At 40.4% G+C, this 27,726-nt stretch overlaps 1 protein-coding gene across 2 annotated transcripts in view; it reads left to right on the top strand.

Annotated features, from left to right (window-relative positions):
- The window catches only part of CNTNAP5 (contactin associated protein family member 5), a 792,545-nt gene that overhangs the window by 706,362 nt on the left and 58,457 nt on the right, over positions 1-27,726 (top strand). The window contains exon 20 of one of the 2 annotated variants that reach the window (XM_041739876.1): positions 9-2,378. The exons of the other annotated variant lie outside the window; for it this stretch is intronic. Within the exon in view, the coding sequence (XP_041595810.1) occupies positions 9-64 (56 nt within the window). The 3' untranslated portion in view covers positions 65-2,378. Of the gene's footprint in view, positions 1-8; positions 2,379-27,726 lie in introns of those variants that run through there. 2 annotated transcript variants of the gene reach the window in all.

The following is a 27,726-nucleotide window of genomic DNA, read 5'->3' as shown; positions in this document are numbered from 1 at the left end:
TCATGTAGGAGATGAGAGAGTTTTTCACAGAAGAACCGAACAACTCCATGAAAAATATATGTGATAACTGGAATTTTAGGAATGCCTCCATTGAAAAGAATAGTTTACCCATGTAGTCACCTATTGGAAAACTCAGTCCCTGCACAAAATCTTCAATCCAATTTATAGTGCCTCAGTCACAGATGTGAACAGATGACCAGGACCATCACATATTTCCATAAAACCTCCAAGCTGAAAGAAAAAGATCAAAGCAGATAAATAAACAGAGATAAGTGGAGAAAACAGGGATAATGTGAAAGGTAGAAGAAACTAAAAATATAGCATTTCAGGGAAGTAGGAGAATATATAAATCTATGAAGCAAGAACGTGATTCTTTAACTAAACTAGAAAACAAGAAGTAAGAACTCTTGGAAATGAAGTAGAGATGATTGTTAAAAATCTAGAAAGTTGGAAGATAGATAACACATTTGAAATCTCTCTGAAGGTCAAACAAAAAATACCAAAATGTGGGCAATATGAAGACAAAAGAAAATCAGAGGGCAAAACATGATGTTCACTATCTAATTGTATTTATAAAAAGGGGAATAGGTGTGGAAAGTACATTAGCAGAAGTGTACTAAAAAATACTTTATAGGATAAAAGAAATTGGATGTAAAACTGCTTCTCTACCCAGCAGTGAACAGAATCACACATAAAGGCAAATGGAGAACCCTAACTTTGCTAAAGACAGGATTAGGACTCAAACTAGCAAACAACTTAACAGAATCACTAGAAATTTGAAGATTTTGGACAAGTATCTTCACAATCCTAATGATAAATGGTTTTCCAACTGGAATGCCATGCTTAGTCCAATTATTAGCCATATGTGAAGATATGAGCAATTTCATACGTAAAAGGGTGGAGGTAGCTTGGGTGATTAAGGCTCCCTAAACACCTTTTTAAAGATACTACTTGATATGCATATATTAGTCATCAAAGTCCATGTAAAAAATCACCCCCAAATTTAGCACCTTTAAAGCACAAAAATGTATCCCTTTATACAGTTCTGTGAGAGGTTGGAAACCTGGGATTGGCTTAATTGGATGTTTCTGGCTCATGGTCTCTAGTGAGATCACACCTCTTGACCTGGGCTGCGGTAGTCTGAAGGGACTGGATAATCTGCTTTCCAGCTCCATCATGTGGCTATTGACAGGAGCTTTCAGTAATTAATTCTTCGACTTTTTCACAGGGCTTCACAGCATGTCAGTCAGCCTCCCCAAGAAAAAAATGGTGGAGAATGGTGGGAAGAAGAGAGAGAGAGAGAGAGAGAGAGAGAGAGAAACAGAGAGAGGGAGAAAGAAATACACAAAAAACAGAGTACCTATGACAGAAATTGGGGTATTTTTAGAACCTAAACTCAGCAGTGACATCTAGTACAATGTGATGTTGAAGGAGGTGACATAAAGTTATGACTACTGGAAGATAGGGATCCATGGTGCCATGGTAGAGGCTGCCTGCTACAATGTGCTTCATCCAAAAAAAAAAAGAAGTATATCCAAAAGAATATGAGATCCAGGAAACAGGTCACCCCCCTCCCCCAGAACAGGCAAGGTAATTTTGGGATAATAGCTACAGTGAAATCCTAGTGAGGAGCAAGTCCAGACCAGTGGTTCTCAACTGGGCATGATTTTGCCCCCCAGGGGATACTTGGTAATATTTGGAGACATTCTTAGTTATAAAGATGACAAGCACAACTAGTGTGTAGTGGATAGAAGCTAGGGATGATGCTAAATATCTTAAGGACCCCACCCTCCCTTCTCCCTAACCCCCCATGCCCCCCCCACAAAGAATTATATGACTCAGAATGTCAATACCTTAGAAGTTGAGAAAACCTGGTCTTGAATAGGGCATATTGACAGAGGACTTTTGAAGAGAAGCTCTTACAGAAAACATACAAGCGATAGATGCCATCAAAGGGTGATACTTACATCAGACACAACAACATGGACTTTGAAAACCAACCTCACCAAAATTGGAACTTGCCTGTATTGGAAATATGGGGAGAATAGACCCATATGTGACTGGGTCCAAGGAAGGTAATTCCTCCTCTGCCATTGTGGGAAGGCAAAATATTATATTTAAAATTAATGCATCAGGAAAGAACAACATATTTAAGAAAATAAAGTTGATGGAAAATAACAAGAAAACTTACAGAACTAAAAGTCAAAGCATAGAAGGAGGAGGGCCCATAGTAGGACGGTGTAGGGAAGAAGTTGCTTTGTCTTGTTAAATCTTTCTATATTAATGACAAATACCCACCATTTGCTTCAACGTGCATGGAACTGGAGGGTATTATGCTGAGTGAAGTAAGTCAGTCGGAGAAGGACAAACAGTGTATGTCCTCATTCATTCGGGGAATATAGATAATAGTGAAAGGGAATATAAGGGAAGGGAGAAGAAATGTGTGGAAATATCAGAAAGGGAGACAGAACATAAAGACTCCTGACTCTGGGAAACGAACTAGGGGTGGTGGAAGGGGAGGAGGGCGGGGGGTAGGGGTGAATGGGTGACGGGCACTGAGGGGGGCACTTGACGGGATGAGCACTGGGTGTTATTCTGTGTGTTGGCAAATTGAACACCAATAAAAAATAAATTTATTATTAAAAAAAAATAAATCTTTCTATATTATTTGACTTTTTGGACTATACCATTGCCTATTAAACAGTATTATTTTCATAAACAGTTAAATACATAAATAAACTCATTACTTGAATATAAAGAAATAGGTGTACAGTTTTGTTAATAGAATCCAGTTCTCCTCACCAGTAAACACATAATTACATAGATATACTAAGTACATGTAAATGTAAAGGTATTGGTTGGTTGAAGGCACATTAGAGGATTGTCTCTGCACAGTTGTATACATACCCCATTTCCCTGTTTTCAATTAGTCAAGTAAGTCTTGTAATGAATGAATGGAAGAATAAATGAGTGAAATGATTTAATTGGAAATCATATAACAAACTGTTTTACTCCTATAACTGTTAAGCACACTTTATTGAAGTGGCGCATGCCAAGACCACTAAGAAGGTGTCCTACTGCCAGAGCTCTTCCAGGCCTTAACTTCCATGGGTTTGCTACAACACATTATGCTGTTGACTGCTTCTTCAGCCTTCTCTGTGGATACCTCATCCTCAGGCTGCCCTTTACATACTGGCTTCCTTGGGGCAGTTCTGGGTTTTTTTTTTTTTTTTTTTTTTTGCAAAAATACACCTTTACTGAGATATCATCTATTCTCGTGACTTTTTAGTGATTATGCAGATCTTCGTGGCTTTGGGAAAATTGTCCCAACTGCTTGATGGGGCAGTGTTAATTGGCTGTCATACAGACTCCTCAAGCTCCACGTGTCCCACACTAACCTCAAGCTTACCCCACCTCCAGCACACACAGGTGCATACACATACATGCATGCACACACATGTAATACACACATACACATACATATGCACACAGGTACCCTCGTGTAGGCGTATGTTCATGAACACATACATGTAAGCACACACACACACACACACACATGCACATAGCTACATCTTCCCTTGCTTGAGTCTTTCCTTTCTCAAAGGAGTGCTCTCTGTTCATGCAATCAGAGACATGCTTCACCCATATCTCCCTTTTCCTTACCCCTCCAGAGACCATCAATCACCAAGTTTTATTCAACCCTCTTGCATCACATTGTATTTACTTCTTCAGTCTCTTACATCTGTCAGTGTTGTACAGCCTCACTGGGTTCTCTTTGCTCTAACCATTTAACCCCAGGATCAGATTACCACAACAGTGTCCAACAACAGTGTCTCAGCCTCCAGGCTGTGCCCTTTTAATTCATTCTCTATTCTGACCAGGGTGATCCTTTTAAAATTCAAACATATTCATGTCACTCATTTCTGATAGCTCCCACTGCCCTTGGGCTAATTTTCCAACTTGGCTCAGCCCGAGGTCCTTGCTTTCCTGTGAAGTTTCAATTCATATTATTCTCATACCCGACTGTACCCTCTCCTCATATTGAATTATGTTTCCAGGATTGAATACATCTTGCTGTTTCACCTCTGTGTCTTTGAACAATTTGTTACCTTTGCTTGAATCATTCTTTCCTTTCCTACCTTCATCTCTTCTTTGTTGGCAAGTTCTTATTTCTTCCAGTCTAAATTTAATGTCACTTCTGGGAAGCATTCGAGTTCCCTCCCAAATACTGTGTTAAGTGCCCTTTTACCAGGTTTCTGCAGCAGCCTGTTGCCGAAATTGTCTCAGTCTCTGATAACTTGTTGGATCCGTCACTATAACACTAATTCAAGGACTCAGCACGGGTCCAGGACCATTGGAGGCCTGATATGTACACATGATACATACATTGCCACTATAGACAACATTTTCATGTGAAATTGCTTGAGAGCTTTTAATGAAAATGGGGCTTTTTTTTTATTTTTTTTTTTTGCCAAGCAAAAGAGCCTTTTTAGAAGCATATTCTAATGGTTCATCTTCAAAAGAGTTCACTGTCATATCTTTATGGTGTACTAAAGTGCAGCTAAGAATCAAGCAGGATAAATTAAATTGGATAACAACTTTACTTAAAAGCATGAAGCGAAAATGAGAGAAAAACCTTAAGAAATAGCAAATCACAAAACTGGATTACCATTATCCTCTTATTTCTAATTTTGATAGGTATTTTTCCTCTCAACGTACATGAAGGGTCTGGGGAAAGGTATCTTAAAAGAGAGGCAGTGTGAAACAGATAAAATATTGCATTTAAAAATGGTAGAGGGAAAGCTGTGAACAGGTCATGAGCTCCATAATGGTACTGCTGTTGGGTTTTAGTTGTTTGTGATGCCATCCTTAGGTGGGGCCTCTAAAAGACAAATGAGATTAAAGATGAAATTCCTGATGGTTCAAATGAAAGCACAACAATAAAAATCAAAGAAACAGCACACATAAATCCTCTTTGAAGGTCCTGATTCCCAGCTCTCTGTAGCAATAACTAAGTAAGCCTGGGTGTCCTGTACCATAGGCCACCAACATTTGTCAGGCTTTCCAATAAATTGGCAATGAAAGACTAAATCCATGCAAGGTGGGAGATAAATTAGCACACAGCCAAAGTACTGGAGAAATAAGCACTGGTTTCGTAGCTGAAATATTTTTTGATAAAGTAATAATCCCCGGTAATCTCTCTCTAGCCTTAAATAACAGCCGGTCTTTGTGCCGGCAGTTTAATTTTGTTGGCTGCCCTTGTCTTACAAATATATTTAGTGGAGTCTGGAATATCATTTTGTACTGAAAGCTGAAGCCGTTGTCGTGCTGAAGCTGGGCAAAGGCAATAAATCAAGGACAAAGTGAAAAGGAGTAGAAACGGGGGTATCGGAAACTTATTTCCCCAGAGCGGGCAAGCGTTCTTCTCATGCGAGCAGGTGTATTGCATCAGTCATGTCTTCCTGTTAAGTGCCTGTGTTGTAATGATATTGACTTATATCTACGTTGCACCCTGGGTGGCATTGCTCCAAAGTGCTTAAGATGCATCTATGGGAAATACATGCTAAAAATAGCATCATGAAAATATACAGCCCCCGTTTTCTTTTTTCTTCTTTTCCTCCTCTAAGATCATTCTTCCCAGGAAGTGTTCTGAGATGCCCAACCTTAGCTGCTTCTGTTTTTTCATCTGTGTCTGACCAGCTAATAAATGGCTTTTTAAAGTTAAAGGACAGGCTGCTGTAGATTTAAAATGATTAAACTGGGACTAATATACTTCATGATTTGCATTTGCCACATTGGTTATCGTTGAAAATGGATTACGGAGAAAGAATATGGAGTTGTTTATAGGGTGTTTGTTTTTCCTGTAGCAACACAAAGGGATAAAAATCACTATGCTAGAAAGCCAGAGATCCGGGTTCTTGTATTAGTTTTCCATCTCATTTCCAAGTTAGTGGCTCAAAAGAGCACACATTTCTTATCTCACAGTTTCCTTGAGTCAGGAATACAAGCAGTGTATTTGGTCTCCTGCTCAGGATTTCACAGGTGGGTTGTGGTCTGATCAGGGACTCGACTGAGGAAAGAGCCGCTTCTGAGCTTCCTCGGGCTGTTGGCAAAACTCAGGTCTTTGAGGTTTTAGAATGGAGGTCTCAGTTTCTAACTGGCTGACCACCAGCCCTTGCTCTCAGTTCCTAGGAGTGCTGGAAGTTCCTGGCCACATGGAACTTTCCATACGTCCTCATAGCTTAACTCTGCAAACCAGCAAGGGAGCACCAGCAGATATATACATGGATAGATCTTGATATAGAATCCCAGGAGTGATATCCCATCACCTTTGCCATTTCCTGTTTGTTAAAAGCAAGCCACAGGTCCCCACCTACGCTCAAGGGTTGGGCTTACCCATAGAATGTGAACATGAGACCCACCCTAGAGTCTGCCGACCACATTTTTAGTGTTTCTTGGGCATTAAAACATGGTACTTTTATATATTCACTCAACGCAGTAAGAATGAATGACCTAAAAATGCATCAAACACAATCGATAAATCACAAATTTAATGTTGAAAGAAACCAGATTTTAAAAAAGATTTCTGCGATTTCAATTTTTATAAATTTTAAAAACATGAAAAATTAATCTATGTCATTAGAAATTGTAATAATGGCTAACCTTGGCAGGGGAATAGCGACAATAAGGGATCTGAGTGTACTTCTGTGTTGTTAGAATACTGTCTCCTGGATTAGATGATTCCATTTGCAAATGGCTGTTTCATTTGGGTCCCATGAATGGCATCTTATCTGAGAATCCATCCTGGGCCACAGGCTGCAGTATTAGGAGCCCAAGGAGTGGGGTTTATAAGGACCACACTGTCTCTAAGTCAGGCTGTACTTTTCTTTCTCCACCTTCTACATTGCCTGGTGCTCCTTAATCATCTTATTACCCGGCATTATATTATACATTTATTTGCTTGTTGCCTGTCATCAAAACCAGAATATAAATTTGGGCTATCACAAACTTTGTCTTTTGTATCTCTAGAATGAAGGTCAGCACATGGTAGACATTCACTAAAGTATTAGTTGATTGAATGATTGGAAGTTCAGTTTATCTTTTATACTAGTCATCTGAGATCACCAGCATCACGGCTGTGGGGCTCCTCTTTTCTATTGGTAGAATATTCCTAATTAATAAATGGCAGTATGAATCTGTTAGTATCCAATGAGCTGAGGCTTGTTGGAGATTTTCATCATCTGTCACCAGAGTTTCATCATAACTGTCTTTAAAAAAAATCAGTACATAGTTGGCGATCCTGTTACCTAACACTTATATTACATCAGCATTCCACCCAAGAAAGAGTTAAAGTTGACTTCAAAGTAACAGTTGGTCAGTAGGATCTGATGAATTGAGATTTGTTTTTAAGATTTAATCCTTCAGCGTCAAAGCTAAATTTAAAAACCAGACTAAATAATATAAAGTTAAGGGAAAGAAATAAAAACAGAAATGAAAAGAAGCAAGCACAGGAAGCCATAACAGCAAAACAGTTTTTAAAAAATAAAGGAAAAAAAAAAAAGCAATTGCCAAGCAGAATGAGAGACAAAAGAAAAATAAGAATAGTAGGAAAAATCCATGCCACCAGGCTACATGTTCTATGAGCTTCTCTACCAGTGGTAACTCACCCCATAAGGCTGCATACTTACCATGTGTCCTTTTCTTGAAGTGTCTTTTCCTGTTCCCCATGCTTTTCCTTTATTGGCCATATATTACTTTTTAGGCCTCTGCTTCTAGAGATGTTAGTTTGGGAAGTGTAATTGCATATTGTCTTAGGGCCTCAGAGCAACACAACTGTTTGATTTGTAAACTGACAGAACTATCTGGAAGGGAGAAGTTTCTCTCCCTTATAGAAATGGGTCAGGTCTGGAGAAAGTCACTGAATCTCCATTAGTATGCATTGTACGTTCTTCACACACTTCTGTTACACACTCAGAGTCAAGCTGTTGTCTACTGTGACAACTAAGAACTTAGTCCATTCGTTTGCTTCAAATCATATTTGAAGGTAAATGTGATGTCAAGCTATCGAGGCATTTTTAAAGGTTCAGATTTAGAGGTCTCATCATGCTGATAATCAGATGATTATATCCATCTAGAATACACATTCCAGTACTTTTGGCCCATTTTATCATCCCTTGGAGAATGATGATTTTCTGCTCTGGAATCAAGACCTGATTAGTAACCAGAATGGGAGTATCTTCCCTCTCTTTCCATTTCATCCCCAGCCCTACTCCTCACATCAGCTGGAGAAGTAAGGGGAAAAACAGAAGTAAAACTGCACAGAAGGTAGGAGAGATAGAAGGAGGAAAGGAGGAATGAACGAAAGACAAAGGAGAGAGAGAAAACGAAACGGAGGCAATCTCATTAAAGAGGCACAGTTAGGAAAATCCCAGCAGTTGTGCCCCTAAGTTATTGTTTTCAATCTTTGCCCTAAATTATAGTGGCCCCTCATTCAACAATTTTTATGTACATTATGTCTCTCGTCTGCATACGACACCTGTGTTAGCCTTACTATCACAGCTAACACAACCCAAATCTCAGTGTCTCACAACAAATATCCACATTATTTCCCTCTGGCTGTGGGTCAGGTTCTATGATTTTGCTCCGTGTGTCATCTCATTTTGAAGGCCTAGGCTGAAGCAAGAGATCTATGTGGGATTCTCTCTTCTCTGGTAGAGGAAAAAAAGCAAGCTTGCCTGTTTCTATGCTTCAGTGCTTCTTAAAGCTTCTGCTTGTAGACCCTTGGACAAGGCAAGTCAGGTAGTTGAGCCCAACAGCAGCCAGGGCACAACCAGTCTCATGACCATGGACAATGGTGTGTAATCCCTTTACAGGAAATATAAATATGTATTTGGAGACAATAATACAACCTACCTTAATACCTGAGTAACTAGGGAAGAACCCTCCACTTATAGGTAAGAAAATTGAGTGACAGAAAGCTGAAGTGGTATGTGTAAGAGTCATAAAACTGAGAAACAGAGCTTGGCATCAATCTCAGGTTATCTGATTTCTAGCCCATTGATTTGTACATCCATCTGCATATCTCTCCCATCAGCATTTTCTTTCATCTTTAGGTAGTGCTTCTCAAACTTAGTGGGCATCAGAACCACCCACAGGCCTCCTTGAAGCACAGATTGATGGGCCCTACAGTGGGAATGCCTACAGGGGGGCCTAAAAAATTAGATTTTTATCAAAATCTCAGGTGATGCTGAGGGACACACTTTAAAACTACTGCTTTGGTGCAATGTACAACTCCTACATTAGATTTTGTGTGTATGTATTTATTTTGAAAAAGTGAACAGGGACGCCTGGGTGGCTCAGCACTTGAGCGTCTGCCTTTGGCTCAGGGCGTGATCCTGGAGTCCTGGGATCGAGTCCCACATCAGGCTCACTGCATGGAGCACACTTCTCCCTCTGCCTGTGTCTTTGCCTCTCTCTCTTTCTGTGTCTCTCATGAATAAATAAATAAAAAAAAAATCTAAAAAGAAAAAAAAAAGAAAAAGTGAACAATGAATTGGATGATTCAGTCATATATCTTTAACAGTGTCTCCCTAAAACTTAGGAGAGGCTGGCACACCTGGGTGGCTCAGTTGGCTAAGTGCCTGCCTTTGGCTCAGGTCATGATCCTGGAGTCCTGGGACCTGGCCCCACATCAGGCACCCTGCTTAGTGGGGTATCCACTTTCTCCTCTCCCTCTGACCCTCTCCCCTGCTCTCTCAAACAAATAAATAGAACATCTTATAAAACAAAACAAAATGAAAACTTAGGAGTGACTGAAGAGTCCTTACAGCAGTAGTTCTCAAAGTGTGGTTCCCAGCTCAGTAGCATCAGCATCGCCTGGAAACTTATTGGAAATGCAGATTATTGGCTCTGCCTTAGACCTCCTGACTCCTAATATCTGAAGATGGGGCTGGGGCTTCTGCGTTTTTATCAGTGACCCCGGTGATTTTTGATGTACACTAACCTTTGAGAATCATGGTTTGGTCCTATAGACACCCCTATGAAGACACTGCCACACTTCGCAGAAGGTCTTCAGGCTCCTGCTATTCAACGTGTGGCCCACAGATCAGCAGTCTCTTTATCACCAGGAACCTTGTGAGAGATGTAGGTTTTCAGGCCTCATTCTAGACCTACTGATTTCTCCTCATGTTCTGGGGTTTCTTCTCCTTGCAGAGTATCTGCCTTCTGTCTTATCATCCAGCCTTTTTTTTTTTTTTTTTTTTCTGTCACAGCTGACTTTTTACTTGACTGTTGATTATGATTTTATCCTGCCTGGGTTTTGTAGTCTGTAGCCTTGGGATTTGATAAGGCCTCCCATCTTCCTGGCTAAGATGGGTCCTCAGAACTTTATTGGGTAATAGCTTCTGTCCCTCTTCTCTACCAGGTTGAGGTGGGGGGTTTAGGTAAAGGAGTCTTGGAGTGAGAACCTCTGATTCTTCCAATTTGCATTTTTCCACTAAGACCCTTCACCTTCCTTCATTATCTATTTAACTCTTCTCTTCATCCTTTGAGACTAGCATTAGAGCAATTTTAAGCAGTCTATTAAATAAATTACTATAGCCATGCTATTGTGTATTTATGGAACACAAATCATCTAAAGAACCACTGTGACTGCCTTTGCATGAATTGTTCATAGAAAAACATTATGTGATTAGTAACCCCTTGAACTAGATGCATTATTACCATTTTTTGAGAAGTATTTCTGTATCTAAAAGTTATTTTGTCTTTGCTTCAAGTTAAAAAAAAAAGCAGGTTTCAGACAATGAAATCAGAAAAACAAATCAACATCTCAAATGATTTCTAGGCAAACTCTGAGTCATTTCACTCTAAATCTGTGGTGTTTATATAGCAAATGCAGATGTTATGTTTACTCACTTCTAGAGCATTTGCTAAAAAGGCTTGGCTTGTATGGGAAACTTTCCTGGGATATTCTGTTAGACTGTGCATGTTTTGCCTACTGAGAGAGATTTTAAATTAAAACAAAAACAAAAATAAAATAGCAACTATATCTCTGGCAGAAATTGAGGTAAGTGTATCTTAAGCAAAAACTTCAGGAAGGAAATATTGAATAATATGTCTACATATAGGGAACCTCAGTTATACCTGTGTGTACCCAGCATTGTGCTGAAATGTGGAGAGATGGAGGTTTAAGTGCCTAAAACCTTCTTTCTGTGCTCAAGGAGCTCATGGCTTGCAGAATAAAAATAACTCAGAAAAATAAATGTGGTATGTATCATAAATGCTGTAATTAGTGCAACCAATAATTTATCACCAATGCAAGGAAACTTGATACGAAAAAGGGATGTTAATAATAATTTTACCCCCATAACTTGGGTAATTTGGGGTTGTTCCTGGCCCGCTGATTATGGGGTCATCCTATCTACAATTTATGAGCAAAAGTATGCTGTAGGCTTACAACCAACCTCTTCTTGGGGCATGATTCTGGAAAAGTTACCTGGGACACCACATCAAGTGCTAAAACAAAACAAACAAACAAACAAAAACCCAAACAACAACAACAAAAGAAAACCTAGCATGCTCCATTGTCTTATAGGGGCCACTTCTTATATATACTAACGAGCTATTGCGTTTGGTGTGGGGGCCACATTCTAAACCTGACCCCTCATCATCAAGTGCCTATTGTCCCCTACTCACCAGCAACCCCCATCCCCGTGATTATCCTTGCCACCACCACATATTCCACCTTGGCAAAGACCTTCACCACACTAACCTGGGCCCTAAAGATTAAATGCAGAAGGAATTACGGAGTAAGATTTACAAGAATCCAGGCTTAACCCTGACTTTATTGCAAACGAGGTATGCCACTTTTTGCAAATCAGTGAAATCTTTCAAACTCTGGAAGGAAAAGCAGTGTTCCTTTTCACATTGTTCTCTGGTGCCCCCATCAGACTAAAGAGTGGTATAGTAGATGGAAAAAGGTAGACTTGGGGATGCATCTCAGCTCTGATGTTCCCTAGCTAGATGATCTTGGATGAGTCCCTGAACACATCTGAATCAGGGTATCTCCATTTGTAATAACAACAGAACCACAGAGGGCAGGCCTGTGGACTGACAGCAATGATGAGTCGATACGTGAAATGCCTAACAGAGTGGCCACTACAAAGTAAGTATTCAGCAACATGGTGATGAGTTGCTATCATCACTATTACTGATGGAGTTGGGTTATTTTAGAGATTTTATTTATTTATTTGACAGAGGGGGAGAGAGAGAGAAACATAAGGAGGGGGAGCAGCAAAGGAAAAAGGAGAAGCAGGCTGTCTGCTAAGCAGGGAGCCCAATGCAGGGCTCCATCCCAGGACCCTGAGATCATGACCTGAGCTGAAGACACATGCTTAACCGCTGAGCCACCCAGGCACCTCAACTGATGTAGTTAATGACTGTACCATGGGGTTGGCAAAGAGCAACAGTACTGATGTTCTTTCAGACAAGTGACTGTATCCTTTCCCAGAACCACCTGGGAATAATCATTCCGGTTTTTTTTTTTTTCCATCCTTGTATGATGTTTTCAATTTTCTTGCTAAAATTCCAGAAACAGTTTGCTGCTCATTCCCCTGCTGCATTCCCAAGCAGCAAGTAGCATGCTTGCTTGCAGGTGTTGTCTGTTTGACTGAAAGGAATAAACAAAACGCTGTGATGATACAGTTTGCTAGAATGTTTTATACATTGTGTGCAGTGGAAGGGGGCTCATTAGTGAGAAGCTCGCTCTGAAGGGTGCCCGAGTCAGAACAGTCAAAAGAGGCATCAGTCAGTACCGGCATCTGGTTAATTTTGGCATGAGAAAACCTGTGTCATGTCAATTATTTAAAAGATCACCTTTTCCAAAGACGGCGATCCTCATGGCAATTCCTATGATTAGTAGTGGTGCCCTGGGAATAACTGGAAAGCTCCTTGGCCCTAGCTGGAAGAAGGGCATGATTGGTGGTGTCTGCTTGTGATGGAAAAGGAAAGTACATGTGCATTCTCTTATGGCCCTACCTGTCCTAGTACCTGAATTAATTGCCTGGGCATGGGTGTGTCATGTAACCAGAAGATGCTATAATTCATTCACTAATTTCTCCATTTTTAATAGTTCTTGTATTCCTAGATTTAACATGCTTTTTATAAGATCTTAGAGATCAAAGACTTGTTTAATTCATGTTGTTCTTCTCTACCCACTCCCTCCCCCCCCCCACCTGAAAACAATGGACTTCTATTCGCGCAACTATTACAACTACTCATATATTCATAACAATTGTAAAAATGGGAGAATGGCCAATATAGAAGACAATAGAAAAAAGCTGGGAAATATTAGATAAATGAAGATAATGATTGTTTAAACCATCTGTATATAGAGTTCTTGATAAAAATACCATTTTCTTCTAAGGTCTACCTAACTTCTATTTTCTCTTATACAGAGCATAGGATATGTGTGATTTCATAAACCATAGCAGAGATAACTAATTTATATTCTTTAAGTAATTGGAAAATGGTGATTTATTTGCCTTTAAGAGGAGTTGTTTAACTATGTTTTTCTCATCTCCAACAAACACTTGTTTGTATTCAGAGATGGGGATGTCAGCATTGGGAATGTTGCCATGTAATTGTTAATCTAAAGTCCCACTTATGCCAATTCTCCCTCGGGAAGGATTCTTACAGGTAATAAGGCAAAGCTATGGGAAGCCACTGCAGAAATTTGATATTGACTGTAGACCGTCCCTCCCTCCGAGAGTTTACACCATAATGAGGGAGATGGAGAACTAACTCACCATAGATCAGAATGGAATGAACAGTAAGGACATAAGAAAACCTCGCCATTTGGTAATGGTGATCTGGTTCCATGAAATAATTCAGATTAATCACATTTTCTGTTGTACTTCTAAAATCAGCCAACCATGTATCATTTGTTGAACTGTGCAAAAGGTGAGATGTAGAATAAATACATAATAAGGCAAAATGTAGCTTTCTGATTTCCGCCTTTGTGAAACATGCATACTTTAAGAAGAGAAACTTTCTAGAACATCAACGCTGGGAGAGGGAGGGGCACGATGGCAGAGGAGTAGGGTCCTCCACCCACCTGGCCCCACCACCTTACCCAGATGACTTTCAGAACATCCTGAACATCTACAAATCGACCTGAGATTTAAGGAGAGAACAGCTGGAAGGCTACAGAGAGAAAAGTTTTTGCTTCTAACAAGGTAGGAAGGCAGAAAAATCTAAAACAAAACAAAACAAAACAAAACAAAACAAAACAAAACAAAACAAAATAAAATAAAAAAATAAAATAAAATAAAATAAAATAAAATAAAATATAGAAAAGAATAAAGCAAGTAGCCGAGCTAAGTGGAGCAGGGAGAGCCTCTGGGGCAGGAAAGCCCAGCCCTGGAGAAGCGGGAACTTTAAAAATCTGCCCCGGAGTTTTCCTGGAGGAAAAAGTGCTGAGCAGGGAGCTCGGGCAGGAGGGCAGGAGGGCAGCGGGGTCACTGCAGGAAGAGGCCCGGGGAGGGCTCGGGGCGCGTGGAGCAGAGGAAAGACCCTGTAGGCCTGGAAGCAGGACTGCATCCTGAGGCTCTCTGCATCCTGAGGTTCTCCTTCTACTGCGCCCTTCCCAATCAGAACAGCCTTTGAGATGGAAATACTTGGGGGAATTCTACTTTAGGGCCTGCGGGTAGCTGCCCATCGAAGGCTCCTTTTATTCTGGAATCTGGAGAAAAGGAAAGACAATATGCTTTCCGCAGAAGATCTGCTGTGCTCTCTACAGATCTTGGAAGGGCACCATGAGGAGACCCTCTTCAGCACGTCTAGGAGCATCTAGAGTTAGATCCATGTGTTTTGTATGTGAGATGTTTCTGTGGACAGGATGCCCGGCTTTTATTAGAACCTCAGAAGTGTCTTTAATTGTAGAAAAGTAAGAAGGGTCAGGAAGGATTCCTCATAAATCTCACTGGCTTATTTTAATAAAAGTCATTTCAGTCTCTCCTCTGGCTATTGTATTTTAGCATACTTAGCTTATTTTTATATAACCAAAAATACTTGTCTATTAATTTAGTTAACATAGTATTTTCAAATGGTATTTTTTTTAATCTGATCTGGATTTGAGACCTTACCAGAGATTTATGACTACAAAATATTAAAAACTGGAAGAGATACCTTAGTTTAAGAAAACTTTATGGTCAGGGTACACCTGGGTAGTTTGGTAAATTAAGCATACACACTCCTGATTTTGGCTTAGGTCAAGATATCAGGGTTGTGAGACTGAGCCACATCTGAAATCCCAGCATGGAGCCTGCTTAGGATTCTCTCTCCTCTGTCCCTCTAACCAAACATGAGCTCCCTCTCTCTCTTCCTCTCTCAAAAAATAAATAAGGAGTAAGCAGCCTGTTGAAAGAAAGAAAGAAAGAAAGAAGAAAGAAACTTTGTGGTCATATCTCTATCCTGTTAAAGACTTTCCAAGGTAATTAATCTTGTCTAATCTTGTTTCCCAGAGTTACTAGTGAAGTACAAAATTTTAAGTTAGTTGCATGGCTTTTTCACACACACACAAAAAGGCCTCACAGATGTTCAGATTTTTTTTAATATTCTTTTTTAAAAATTTTATCCCTTTTTTTAGATTTTATTTATTCATAAAAGACAGAGAGAGAGAGAGAGAGGCAAAGACACAGACAGAGGGAGAAGCAGGCTCCATGCAGGTCCCCTGACGTGGGACTCGATCCCAGATCTCTGGGACACACCCTGGGCTGAAGGCAGCGCTAAACCGCTGAGCCACCCGGGCTGCCCAGATGTTCGATTCATTGATGGAGCAGACTTAGAATTGGGACCTCCCCCTTCCAAAGGAATATGTACAAAAGGAGGTAAAGAAAGAAAGGAGGGAGGTCAGATAGTGAGCGAGCTTCCAGACCCAATTGCCAGCCCCTTCAAAGATCCTGCCTGGGGATCCCTGGGTGGCACAGCGGTTTGGTGCCTGCCTTTGACCCAGGGCGCGATCCTGGAGACCCGGGATCGAATCCCACGTCAGGCTCCCGATGCATGGAGCCTGCTTCTCCCTCTGCCTGTGTCTCTGCCTCTCTCTCTCTCTCTCTGTGTGACTATCATAAATAAATAAAAAAAAATTAAAAAAAAAATTAAAAAAAAAAAAAAAAGACCCTGCCTGCTTGACTCTGGAACACAGCGCAGAATTCCTCCTCCTCCCTCACCCTGTTTGCTCCAGGGCCAGGGATGTTATCGTAATCCCCAGGATCGCAAAATATGGTCTTTGGACCATCAGTATCAATCTTACATGGGAATTGGCTGGAAATGTGAATTCGGATGCTCTCCCTAGACCTACTAAATTGGAAATTTGAGGGGGACCCAGTAATTGTGCTTTTAGCAAGGCTGCAGGCAATTCTGTCTTGGGGTCCAGGTTGGGAAACGCCACCTTAACCAGATAATATTTCCCAAACTTCCTGTGATAGGATTCACTGAAGCAGTTGGCTGAACATTTACCTTCCCAGGTCTCTTCTGAGATTTTGATTAAGTGGGTGTGATGAGGCCCCTGGAATGCTGATTGCTAATGAGTACCTACAGGGGTTCCAATCATCAGGAAGCTTTGGCACCACCGGGCAGGCTTCCCTCCCGTATCCCGTGGCACATTGCCTGCTGCCCAGGGGCCGTGACAGTTCTCAGCAGTGCATCCCCTCCACCCAGGGTCCAGGCAGGCCTGGGGCAGATGACATTCCTGGACCAGCCATCTCTGAACAGTCAAGTCAGCGCACTGCATCATGTCTACAGATACTAAATGAGAATGTCATGACGCCTCCCAGGCCTGACCCGTCACCCCCTCCTGGAATAGCCCACAGGAACCAAGCCCTTCTTCTCCCATCTTGGTCCTGTGAGAGACTCAGGCCACCCAGACAGCAGCCCTTCAGACCGGCACCCTGGGCCTCTCACAGATGGAGAGTAACTGAAGACAAAGGGAGGAAATCAAGGGAGACCATTGCCCACTTATATCCTTATTTTATTTTTATTTTTATTTTTATTTTTATTTTTTTTCCTTATTTGATTTTTAAATAAAACACCACGCTTTCAGCGTTTGTTGTGTGTAATACATCGTGTTTCTTTATTGCAATTATCAGCTAAATGTGATGTATCCTTTTGTAAGTAGTTCCATGTCAGGATAATAAACACTAATGCTTATTGCCTGCTGTAATAGAGTAGTTCCAAGGCAGCTGTGTTCTCTAGCCTGTGCCTATAGCTTTTCTCCTGCCTCCTTGCTGGCAGCTGTCTCAGATGGAGGCTTTCGGGGCCCGGGGAGCCCGTTAGCTTCTGTCAGCAACTGGTTCTGGTCTGGGTGAACTGTACACCACGTGTCAGGGGTGGATGAAAAGTCAGAAGAAAAGGGTCTCCAGGTCAGCTCCACGGTGCTCTTCCTCTGAGATGTGCTCACAGTGGGGTCACGGCTGAGCGGGCTGACCGGATGCCTGAGGAGTGTTGCACTTGACACATCCTACCTGGAGTCCTGATACCCTACAACCGTGACCTTAGAGGAGCCATTTCATTTCTCAGAGACCATGTCAATGCCATAGTTTTTGATAATGTTGCCTACTGCTCTCTCTCTGTCTCTCTCTCTTTTTTTTTGTAATTCTGTGTTATGAAAAAGGAAGAATTTGTAGGACACCTAAAACCATACCTGCTACATTTTCAAAAAATGCAGGTTTCCTTCTTCTCTTAGTTATTCCTTGGCCATTTGTACCATTGATGTGCTTGAGAAGTGGCTTCTCTAGAACTATAATGTAAGTATCTGCCGGATAGAGACCAACTGTGTGCACACAAAACCCAAGAAATAAGAGATTGAAAGGTGACGAACTTATGTAACATTCACTCTATTTCAGACACTGCACCAAGTGCCCTCCTATGCAGAAAATACCATTCGTATCATCCCAAATCACAGATGATGGAGCTGAGACAGAGCAGGTTCACGTAAATTGCTGACAAAGTCACAGCCAAGATTTGCATCAGATAATTCCACTCAGAAGTCTCTATTCCTCACTATTGATATCTAGACGTTAGCTTTGAGAGGTTCTCAGTCTAGAGCCTGAAGTCTAGTGTCTTAATTCAAACACACACACACACACACACACACAAGTGATGTTTCCCTTAAAAATGAATTTTTAGACAATTGGCTTTGTTGTTTCATTTCGCCAGCTGTACTTTCTCTGAAGAGTTGAATTTACTGAGCACGAATCCCCAGGGAGAAAGGGCTAATTAAGGCACAGGCTTCCTAGCCAGCTGTTGCATGCAGAGAGAGGTAGTTTGTGTTTAAATATCCAGGCTGTAAAGGGGAGGTGAGGCAGCAGAAGGCCTCTGCAAGCTGCCAGGAGATATTTCCTGTTGAATGGCCCTGGAAGCAGGGCCTGACACGGCGCAATCTGTAAGTAACAGGACAGTGGACTCCTCCAAATCATGCCAAGGAAGCTCCGGGCAGCACTGTAACATGGATTCAAGTCACTATGGCATTGAAGGTGCCACTTAGATATCCAGGAGGTATCTATCTCCTCCATACCTTCCTTTGCTGTGCTTGCTTTCAAGATATCGTTAAAATGACTCACAATTAGTACCTACTCTGAAGAGTTATTGCGGGGATTAAATAGCAGCACATCCAACAGAGAGCATAATTAATGTGGCTTTTATCTATTCCTATATAAATACAAATATAATCGGACTGTGCGTACTGTTTTAGAAATATTCTTTAATATTGCACTGTGGAATCTTTCCATATAGTTATATACTAGCAGATAAATTGTATTAGATGATAACTTGTTTGCACTTTTCCTATGTTTGAATATTAACATTGATTTTAATGTTTTACTGGGTTTTTTTTTTTTTTTGAAGGCTATGATGAATTACTTACTACTGAATCTCGGGGCCTCAACTATTGCCTTGGGTAATTGCTCATTCTACGTGTATGCCTATTTTTTAAGGCTTCACATATACACTGCAGATTGTCAAAGGTGCTGCAGAACTTGGTACACATGACACCCCTGGCCAAGCTCCTAGAATGCAGAGAGAGGGACTTGCCTATAGTTGAGCATCCTCTGGGATGACAACATCCAGATCCACACATAGTATTAGGGAGTCTAAAAATCATAAAATCAAACCCTGGTATGGCATTTAGCACCACTTTGTCCCCAGTCATGGAACTAGATGTCTGGCTTCTGAAAATTGGTATTTGCTGAATGTCTGTTATATGGTGTGTAAGGCTAGAGCCTACAATACTGGGTTGTTTGTTTTTCTTTCTCAAAATCTAATGAGATATCTGCAGAATAGATACTGATATTGTTATTTTGCTTTGGGGAACAGAGAGATTAGGTGACTTGCTAAAGCTCATGTGGTGAAGAATGGTTGCCTAATTCTTTCTATGTGATTGACCTAACACAGCTGTACCAAGAAGCTTCATCTCTTACCCCAGATCACAAATGCTGGTATTAATAGGGAGGACACTAATATCATGGCAAGCACATTGACTTTGCACTCTCCCAGTTAGAAAAGTAACACCTCCGTCCTTCTTTCCAATCGAAAGCATATCAGAGAGAGGAAGGGGAGTTGGAACGGAGGTGGGTAGCCCACGGTAGGTGACTTCAGCTTTGTTCTCTGGTAAGCCAAAGATTTAAGATGGGGAGGGTAGAAAGGAGAATGAAGAGACAGTGGAAAAAATATAGCATTTTCCAAGGGATGAGTGTAGGGGAAAAATGGCTATAAGCAGATTTAAGAAACTTATTCACCTCAGAACTGCAAGCAAGGTTCTGGAGTCATTGGGCGGTTAGCCAAGTGCCCTGTAAAGCTCAGAACTGCACACCGTATAGCTCTATGTGAGGAGCAGTAGTGAGAAGCTAATAAGTTAGAGCGGATATTTAAATCGTAATATCGTCTAAAAATAAAAGTGGCCTCTAAATTGAAATTGTTTCTGCCACAAACAGCTCACTCCCTTGCAGGTTTTTATCGTATCCATATGTTCAGGTCAAACACCTGTGTGTGCTTTGTGGCCTGTTTATAGAGGGGATAATTGGGAACAGGGAGTGGTTTTCTGTTTCGTTTATGATTCTTCAGAGAATCCTTGGCACGTCTAGTCAGGACTATCCCTGTCCTTTCTGCCAGTCCTCAAGTGAGACTAGTGGGGTCATTTCTCAAGTCCTGTCATCTTCTGATATGGGAGCTTAATGAAACATGCTGTATCCGTGGTAGCTTCTATCCAGGCTCTTAAGTGCTCTGCAAATGAGTTCTCCCTACATGCATGGGGAGTACACCTTGGGTTTTGTTTTTTTTGTTGTTGTTTTTTTTGTTTTTTTTTCTGAAATTGTTTAACTATCTTCCATGAGTGTCAATGTACAAATACTCTCTTACCCTAAGAGGCCATAATCCTTACTGAAGAGTTATTAATTATACACATACCTAGTGTTTGTATTCCAGCTTTCCCCCAGGGAGCTCAAAGCACTTTGCAAATATGAATTGCAAACAATAAATAATGACTCTGACTTCTAAGAAACCTATTTCTGAGGGTTTAAGTCAATGCCTCTCTGAGCATTCTCATAAGAGTGAAGCCCTCCCTTCCCTAGGGCAAGAAATCACTTCCTGTCTTCTGTAAGAAAGAACAGTGGATTAATTTTACCAAAGTGGAACTGGGATATGTGAGGGGACACTTTGTAATGATGTTTTAAAAACCAGATACATGACAGCAAGTGGCTTTTGGAAAGAAAACATGGGTTTACGCTAATATTGGGCCATCAGAAATTTTCATTAATCAACAATAATGATAAGGGGAGGGGGCATGTAGGTGTGTACAAAGCATGGACTACAATTTGACAATCCCAAGTTGAGTATTGGCTCTGAAACACCCGAGTGACTAAATCTCCTCATTGGCTAAAAGAACTCATTTCTTGCCCAACTGATGGGAGTTATCCAAAATGAAATATGTGCAGTTAGGATGGGCCTATTTAGTTCACAGCGTGCTCTATTTTGAGTCCCTCACCCAGGGAAAGCAGCAGAAAAATTATTTGGGCCATGTTTGGGTTTAGCACAGAATCCAACTGCAATTGAATTAGTATGTAGCAAATGTGATATTTTAGGAACAGTTTTGTTTGCAAAATAGTAAATAAGTAAGAACCACTGGTTGCTTTCTATGTAAACCTGCTTCTCCTAGGAAATAATCTGTTCTGAAATTTCCCTTTCGCAAAGCAGAAATTTGAACTTGAGATGAGGATCAAGTCTTTCAGAATTCTTTGAGGCTGCTGCCTACCCAGCAATTTGTACACATTCAATTGATATCAATTGGTAATGAGACCAGCTCTCCAGGTGGCTGTTTCAGAGCTCGCCACCACTCTTGCTTCTTCCCAATTCCCTGTTGTGTAAATGGAGCTCTTAAATATGGTGCTGCATTAATAGAGCTCTTTGAAGAATCATTTTGCAACAACAAAAATGATGACACAGTATCAAGCCAAGCCAACTAAAATGATGATGATGATGATGATGATGATTCACCCTTTATCCTGATTCCATAAGGAATTCTTGCAAAACAGCTTCAGGAGTTACATAATAATCAAAATAATAATTATGACACAAGCTCACATTTATGAATGTCATGTTGCAGATACTTTAAAAGTACTAAATATGGCTTGAATTCACAGAATTTCATGGAGTAAATGTTATAATTGTACTCATTTTGCACCACAAGAAGCGAGGTACTGGGAGTCCATTTGATTTACCCAGGGCCTCACCGATAATATAGAGAGATATTGGGATCTGCTCCTGGAAGACTAGCTAATAATAACTATTACTCTGCCCTGCCTCTCAGAAAACATGTTGACAGGCACACACACAGGCTCAGGATTTGAACTGGGCCACCATGTCATGGAATTCTACAATGATTCTGTCATTGGAAAGGGTAGAGTGTCTTGTGAAAGAATACATCTTTTGTTCCCATGCATTATAACCAGACTTTGAACTGGACAGCAATATTCCCAACTTAGGATAAGGCAATATCTTACCACACAGGGCTGACTGAATCTAATTGGGTTATAGTCAACACAACCTCCCTGTCAATGGCTCTTAGCTGTTTATTTCCAGCCAATGCTTTCCTCCAATATTCCAGCTCCCATATTTCTTGCTGTTTATGGCTATTTTTTTCCTTTATATCTTTAATACATCACATAAATTTTAGTAGTTAAAACCTACTTTTTGTTCCATTTTAAGACTTGTCTTTTTTTTCTTTCCATATTGCCAGTATTATTAAAGCTATCAATTAATTCCTTAATTCATTAGATGACTATTAATGAACTACCATATACCAGATGCCAGATGCCTTTGATAAGTACTGAAGATCCAGAGGTTGAGTGAAATAGAGAGGACCTCTGTCCTCTTGGATCTTGCATTCCTTTGGAAGAGTCACATATTAATACACTAAGAGAAATAGAATTACAAACTGTGAAGTTTCCTATGAGAAAATGCAGCGTATTATGAGAGCTCCTATCAAAACTGGGGGAGGGGTGAAAAGAGGGCATTCCTGGGGGGAGAGATGGTTCTCCTCCAGTAGGAAGGGTGGGTGGGCCCCCTGGATGGATGGGGTGGATTCCTGTAGAGGAGATACTGGCAGCAGGCACTTTCTTAAGAGGGCAGACAATGTGTGGGGTTGCTGACAGATGGTTCATCTGCTCACAGAGAATGGAGAGTGATATGAGAGGGGTCAGCTGGACACAGCACCGTCAGGCCCAGAACATTATGGTCATGCTTCTTCTCTTTGTCTTCCATTAAATCCTGCTGATTTCAGTGTTACCTTCTGAAAATTATCTTTTCTCTTATCCAGTCTTGCCTTGACTCTGACTATAGGCCTTTAAATTGCTTTCAGGGCTCCCATCTCGAGCCACCCTAAGGCACTAAGACCTGGAATTTTTCTCTGCAATTTTTCCAAGATATATCCTACAATATTCTTTCCATTAGAAACTTCACTGACTCCTCAACCATTGCAGTATAGGCCCTGACTTATGAGACAGTGTATACAGACCCCTAGCACCTGGCATAGCCTGCTTTTACATGAGGAACTGAACTTCTTGTCAGAATGTTTCTTGCTTTAACACTCTTCTCTAAACTAGAATGTATTGTCAACCATTGTAGAAGTGTTTGGGGAGCTCTGGAGCTCTTTACTAAATATTGGAAAACACAAATGTGATTATTTTATTTTTCATTCAAGAAAAGCACACTGGTCTCTTTTTCAGTGTTTCCATAAGTGAACAAATATACTGATGTCTTGAAAAAATAACATTAGCTTTCTTTGTATGTACAGGTTTTCTGAAATGCATTCATTCTTTCATTTGGTAGGTATTTCAGCAGCTCTTACTGTGACATGAGAATGGTGGAGGAAAAACTTTAAAGGATGTGAACCTCTTTTGCGTGGAATATAAGACTACAGGAGGGCTTTGGGGAGATATAGCTAAAAGGTTGAGATAAGATTAGGTGATATAAGTGTCTGGACCTGATTATGTTGACAGGTATGGAGGGTTCTTCACAGTGAGTTAAAGGCATGATGAAGGAAGGTAAATTTGATATTGATACAGGGGAAAGTGCTAGAGAAAAGGTGGTCAGTAGGTCATGTATGGCTCAGGCATTGTAGAATATTGGAGGGACGTCCTTGAATAAAGGGCCACCTTTCCACCCGTTACATGCTCCCATCAAGGCTGGGATATTTCCTTTAGGAACTGTTTTATTCATAAGTTTAGGTTTACTTTCCATCCTCACTGGGAGGTATAAGCTCCATGAGAGGAGAATCCTTGGCTATCCAGTCCTAGTGCCCAGCAAAAAATAGATAAATGAATGAATGAATGAATACATACATACATACATAATAAAAAAATTGCAAAGTAGCAGAGTAGGCAGTCAATAGGCAAAAATGTGGAGGCTTAACTACACAGCCTCAGATGTTTTTTTTTTCCTCCAAGGACTATTATTAATATTTACTCCTAATTTTTTTTCTCTCATAGGACTACGATATAACCTTCATTATCTCAGTAGAGGGCAAAGACTCGTATCTTTTCTCTTTAGTGCATATATACTGTGTATATATTTTTTGATAGATTAACCTGAGTAGTTGAGCAAGGGTATGCCATATGTGTAAGCATACGTGAGTGAGAGGGTTTGCGTATGTTAGTATGGGGAGAGATGTCTTTATCATTATTTCATTTCCGTTATACTTCATATTTAGAAAAAAAGGGGTTGAGGAGAAAAAAGTATTCTGGGCTGCTATTCTAGTCTCCTCTCTCCATTCTGTCTCGGATCAGGAGGTGAGAACCTTCTCCAGCTTACCTACCTCAAATCCATGGTGGCAAGGAAATAGGCCTTGGCTTCAAAGCCTTGTATTGCAACTGAGACTTAAGGTACATTTTTAACTTCCCTGAGGTTTCTCATTTCTCATTTGTAACAAAAATAATGACTATTCCAAACTGTCATGTCATAGGCTCTGACCCAGTGAAGTGGCCGGTTCCTCTTAGGGATGGGGCAGGAATCTTGGGAAAGGGTTTTGGGGAGGAGCCAGAAACAAGATCTTCAAGCCTGGATCTTGGGACATCCCCAAATGCAAGTGAAGTGCCCCACATAAATGCACAAGAGCTTTCACAAGGAGTGGCCCAGGATAGGCACTTGGTTAACTTCTTATTTATCCTCTTCTTTGAGCTCATTTCTCAGACACAAATGACCATCTCCATGGCTAGGGCCCCATGTTTGAATAAGAAAGACTAAGGGATCCTTAAGGGAGAACATCCTGGATGTGGCCTTCACTTCTGAACCGTTGGGAGTCCCCGTTGGAGGAACCCTACCAGGCAGGAAAGGCCTCCATGTGATCGTCTCTGTGCCATTAAACAGGATCCTGTGGTTATATCTTGATGACTTTGCATTGTGAAAAGTGCCTGAAGTTATTCAGAGCTAGTTACACTATTTGTTAATGATTTTAGAAAATGGTTTAGGAAATCATCTCTAATTGACCATCATTTATATTTTCATTTATGGAAGTGCCTGAAGCCAGCACTGACTGCTCTGCAATTTCTGTACTTGGCAGGCTGCATGGCACTGACAGGCATCAGGAAAACACAAAAGCCCAGGCATGTGGGTGCTGTTCAGACCATGCTACACCTTTCATTTCTTTAAGTTTTAACGAATCATCATCCTATGCTCAACATTTTTCTTAACATTCCATCTTCATCATTTCCAAGTGGTGTGCACAGTATTGGATGCCCAGGATACTTTCAGACTTGATTATTCAATGCAGGTTGGCTCAGCTCCCCATCATATGGATGTATTTGTGCTGTGGTCAATCATGCTAGCCCCAGTCCCTGGAGTGACATCATTAGAAAATGTATCAGAGCTGTCATCTGGAGCAGTGCTTTTGAACTTAGCTTAATGAATAACATTTAGAAAAGGCAAAATTATGATTTGAAGAAATAATGGCTTCATAGAGGTAATGGTTTCCTTAAGGAACAAAAGGTTTACATCTTAAATTCATTATCTTCTGCTTATTCTCCATGGGTACACCTGCATTCCATCTAACCACAGACACGCACACCCTCCTCTTTTTCTTCTCCCTGCTATGTCCTCTTTTTTCATCTTTTCTTCCCCTTGACTGTGTGACTAAGTTTTATGTGTTCTTTATGACTCCAATTCGGGGATCATCACCACTAACAAACATTCTCTTATTTTCCAGTTTTCTTACCTGGACAGATGCATTTCCAGAATTTGTCTTCACTATACCCTGTGCTATACTAGTCTTCGCATGGTCCTGGGTCACTTAGTAGGCTGTTCATGCTTTGTCTTTCTTCTCTGAGCCAGTGTTCATAACACCATTCCTGGAGCATCATGGCGTGGCCCTACTGTCTGCTGCACATTGACGGAAGGCCTGCTTATGTGAAGCTTCATACTGGGCACTATGAGAGATGGAAAGAAATATTCATTGCTCCTAGTTAGAGAGAAGTACAAACTCTCAGTGGCATTTTAGCCAATCCGATAACAAGTCACAAATAGTGACCCAAGATTTCTGTGGATTTGATCCTTTTTACTGTCAGTACCTGTCGTTATCAAAATTTTTTTAATATTCAAAAATACATGCACAGCTAACATTAGTTCCAAATAGTGTAAAGTTTTAAGCACCACGATCAAAAGCATCTATATTCAAAAGCAATTGGATCATAAAAAGTGAACATAAAATTTACAAAGCCGCCTCATCCTGAATACTTTAAAGACTAATTACTATGTTGAGTTCTAATGACTATTGCCTTCAAACCCCATAAATCATATACAAATAAGAGGAAAGAGTTTTTTAAATGTAAGTGAACTCTAATTGGGTCTCAGCAGAAAGGAAAATAGATCTTTAGTAGCTCAATGAAATCTCTAAGCACATAAAGCACCAGCCAGTGTTTCCCATGGAGTTTTGTGGTCTGTGCCTTGTACACATGTTGTAAAGACTGGATTTAGAGAACAAACCTGAGCCAGAGGAACCCATTTGGTTTCATTCCTTTATATCATTTGAAAAATAAAAATTAAAAAAATAAGTTACTAATTTTGTCATTCAGTGTATTTTTCTTTTGTTGGAAAGCGGCTGACATTCCATAATGTAGGCCATAAGGAAAAAAGGGGTTTGGGCAGAGGGCCATGTAAGAGGGCAGTTGGTCTGCCTTTATTCCCAGTAATGGGACTCTTTTGCTATGCAAATGACTTTTGAATGAAAGGTAAGGCAGGTTGTGGAATATTTTGTGCAAACGTAAACAGAAGCATTGAAATAGAAGAAGATAATTGTTACTTATTAAGGTGCTTACAATAGGGCTGAAAGAAGCAAACCAGAACCCATCACCGAATAAGCTGGAGGATTTGGTACCTGTTTATGACTTCCTCTGAGAGTTTTCAAGGTTGTTTTTGAATAAGAAATGAATTGAGCCCTAGAAAACCATCATAGCTGAGTGGATCTGGGAATGCTCAACGCATTGCAGTTACTGACTCATGAGAAATTCTCAAATAGCTGAGAATTTTTTTTTAAGGATAGCTGATTCTTTTCACTTCTAATCTCTCTTCACCTTGCCCAAGATAGTATTAAGAAGAACAACCTTAATGTTTAACTTTGCCATGAAAATCGACTTTATCTTCCATGGGGCTTGCAATTCTTTTAGTATTAATGTCTCCTTTTTCCAAAAAGCTTACAAATTTAAGATATTTTTTGTTTTAATTTAGGGACATTTCATTAAATCTAGCATTCAGTTATGCATGCAGTGATTTGAGAACAAGCTCTGGACAATTGAGTTTGGCTTCAGAGTGGCCACAAATTGGTTTTTAGTGTTTTATCTGTGAAATATGGCAAGTAGGATTATCATGCAAATATATGCCTTTATCCAAAGGGCTTTATTTTTATATGGTGCACCCTAAGGAAGAGATGCAAAGTATGGCTGCTACCCTACAGAGAAATTCAGATTACAATTAGATTAAAGGGAAGATCTGTATGAAATGACTGATATCTAAATGTCCAACCAGGTTAGAAAAACTACATTTTCTTTACATGTAAAATTAGTGTAAAATATTAATGTATATGTCATAATTTTTGAGGTATAAAGGTGAAATATGAAAAAAAAGTTTAGATAATCCCTAGAACAAAATAGGCAGGTGATGATATTTTAATACTACTGATTATATGCA

The sequence above is a fragment of the Vulpes lagopus genome, chromosome 24, assembly GCF_018345385.1.
Source record: "Vulpes lagopus strain Blue_001 chromosome 24, ASM1834538v1, whole genome shotgun sequence".
Classification (NCBI taxonomy): domain Eukaryota; kingdom Metazoa; phylum Chordata; class Mammalia; order Carnivora; family Canidae; genus Vulpes; species Vulpes lagopus.
Note: the sequence above shows the minus strand (reverse complement) of the source record. Positions and strands in the feature narration are given on the sequence as shown.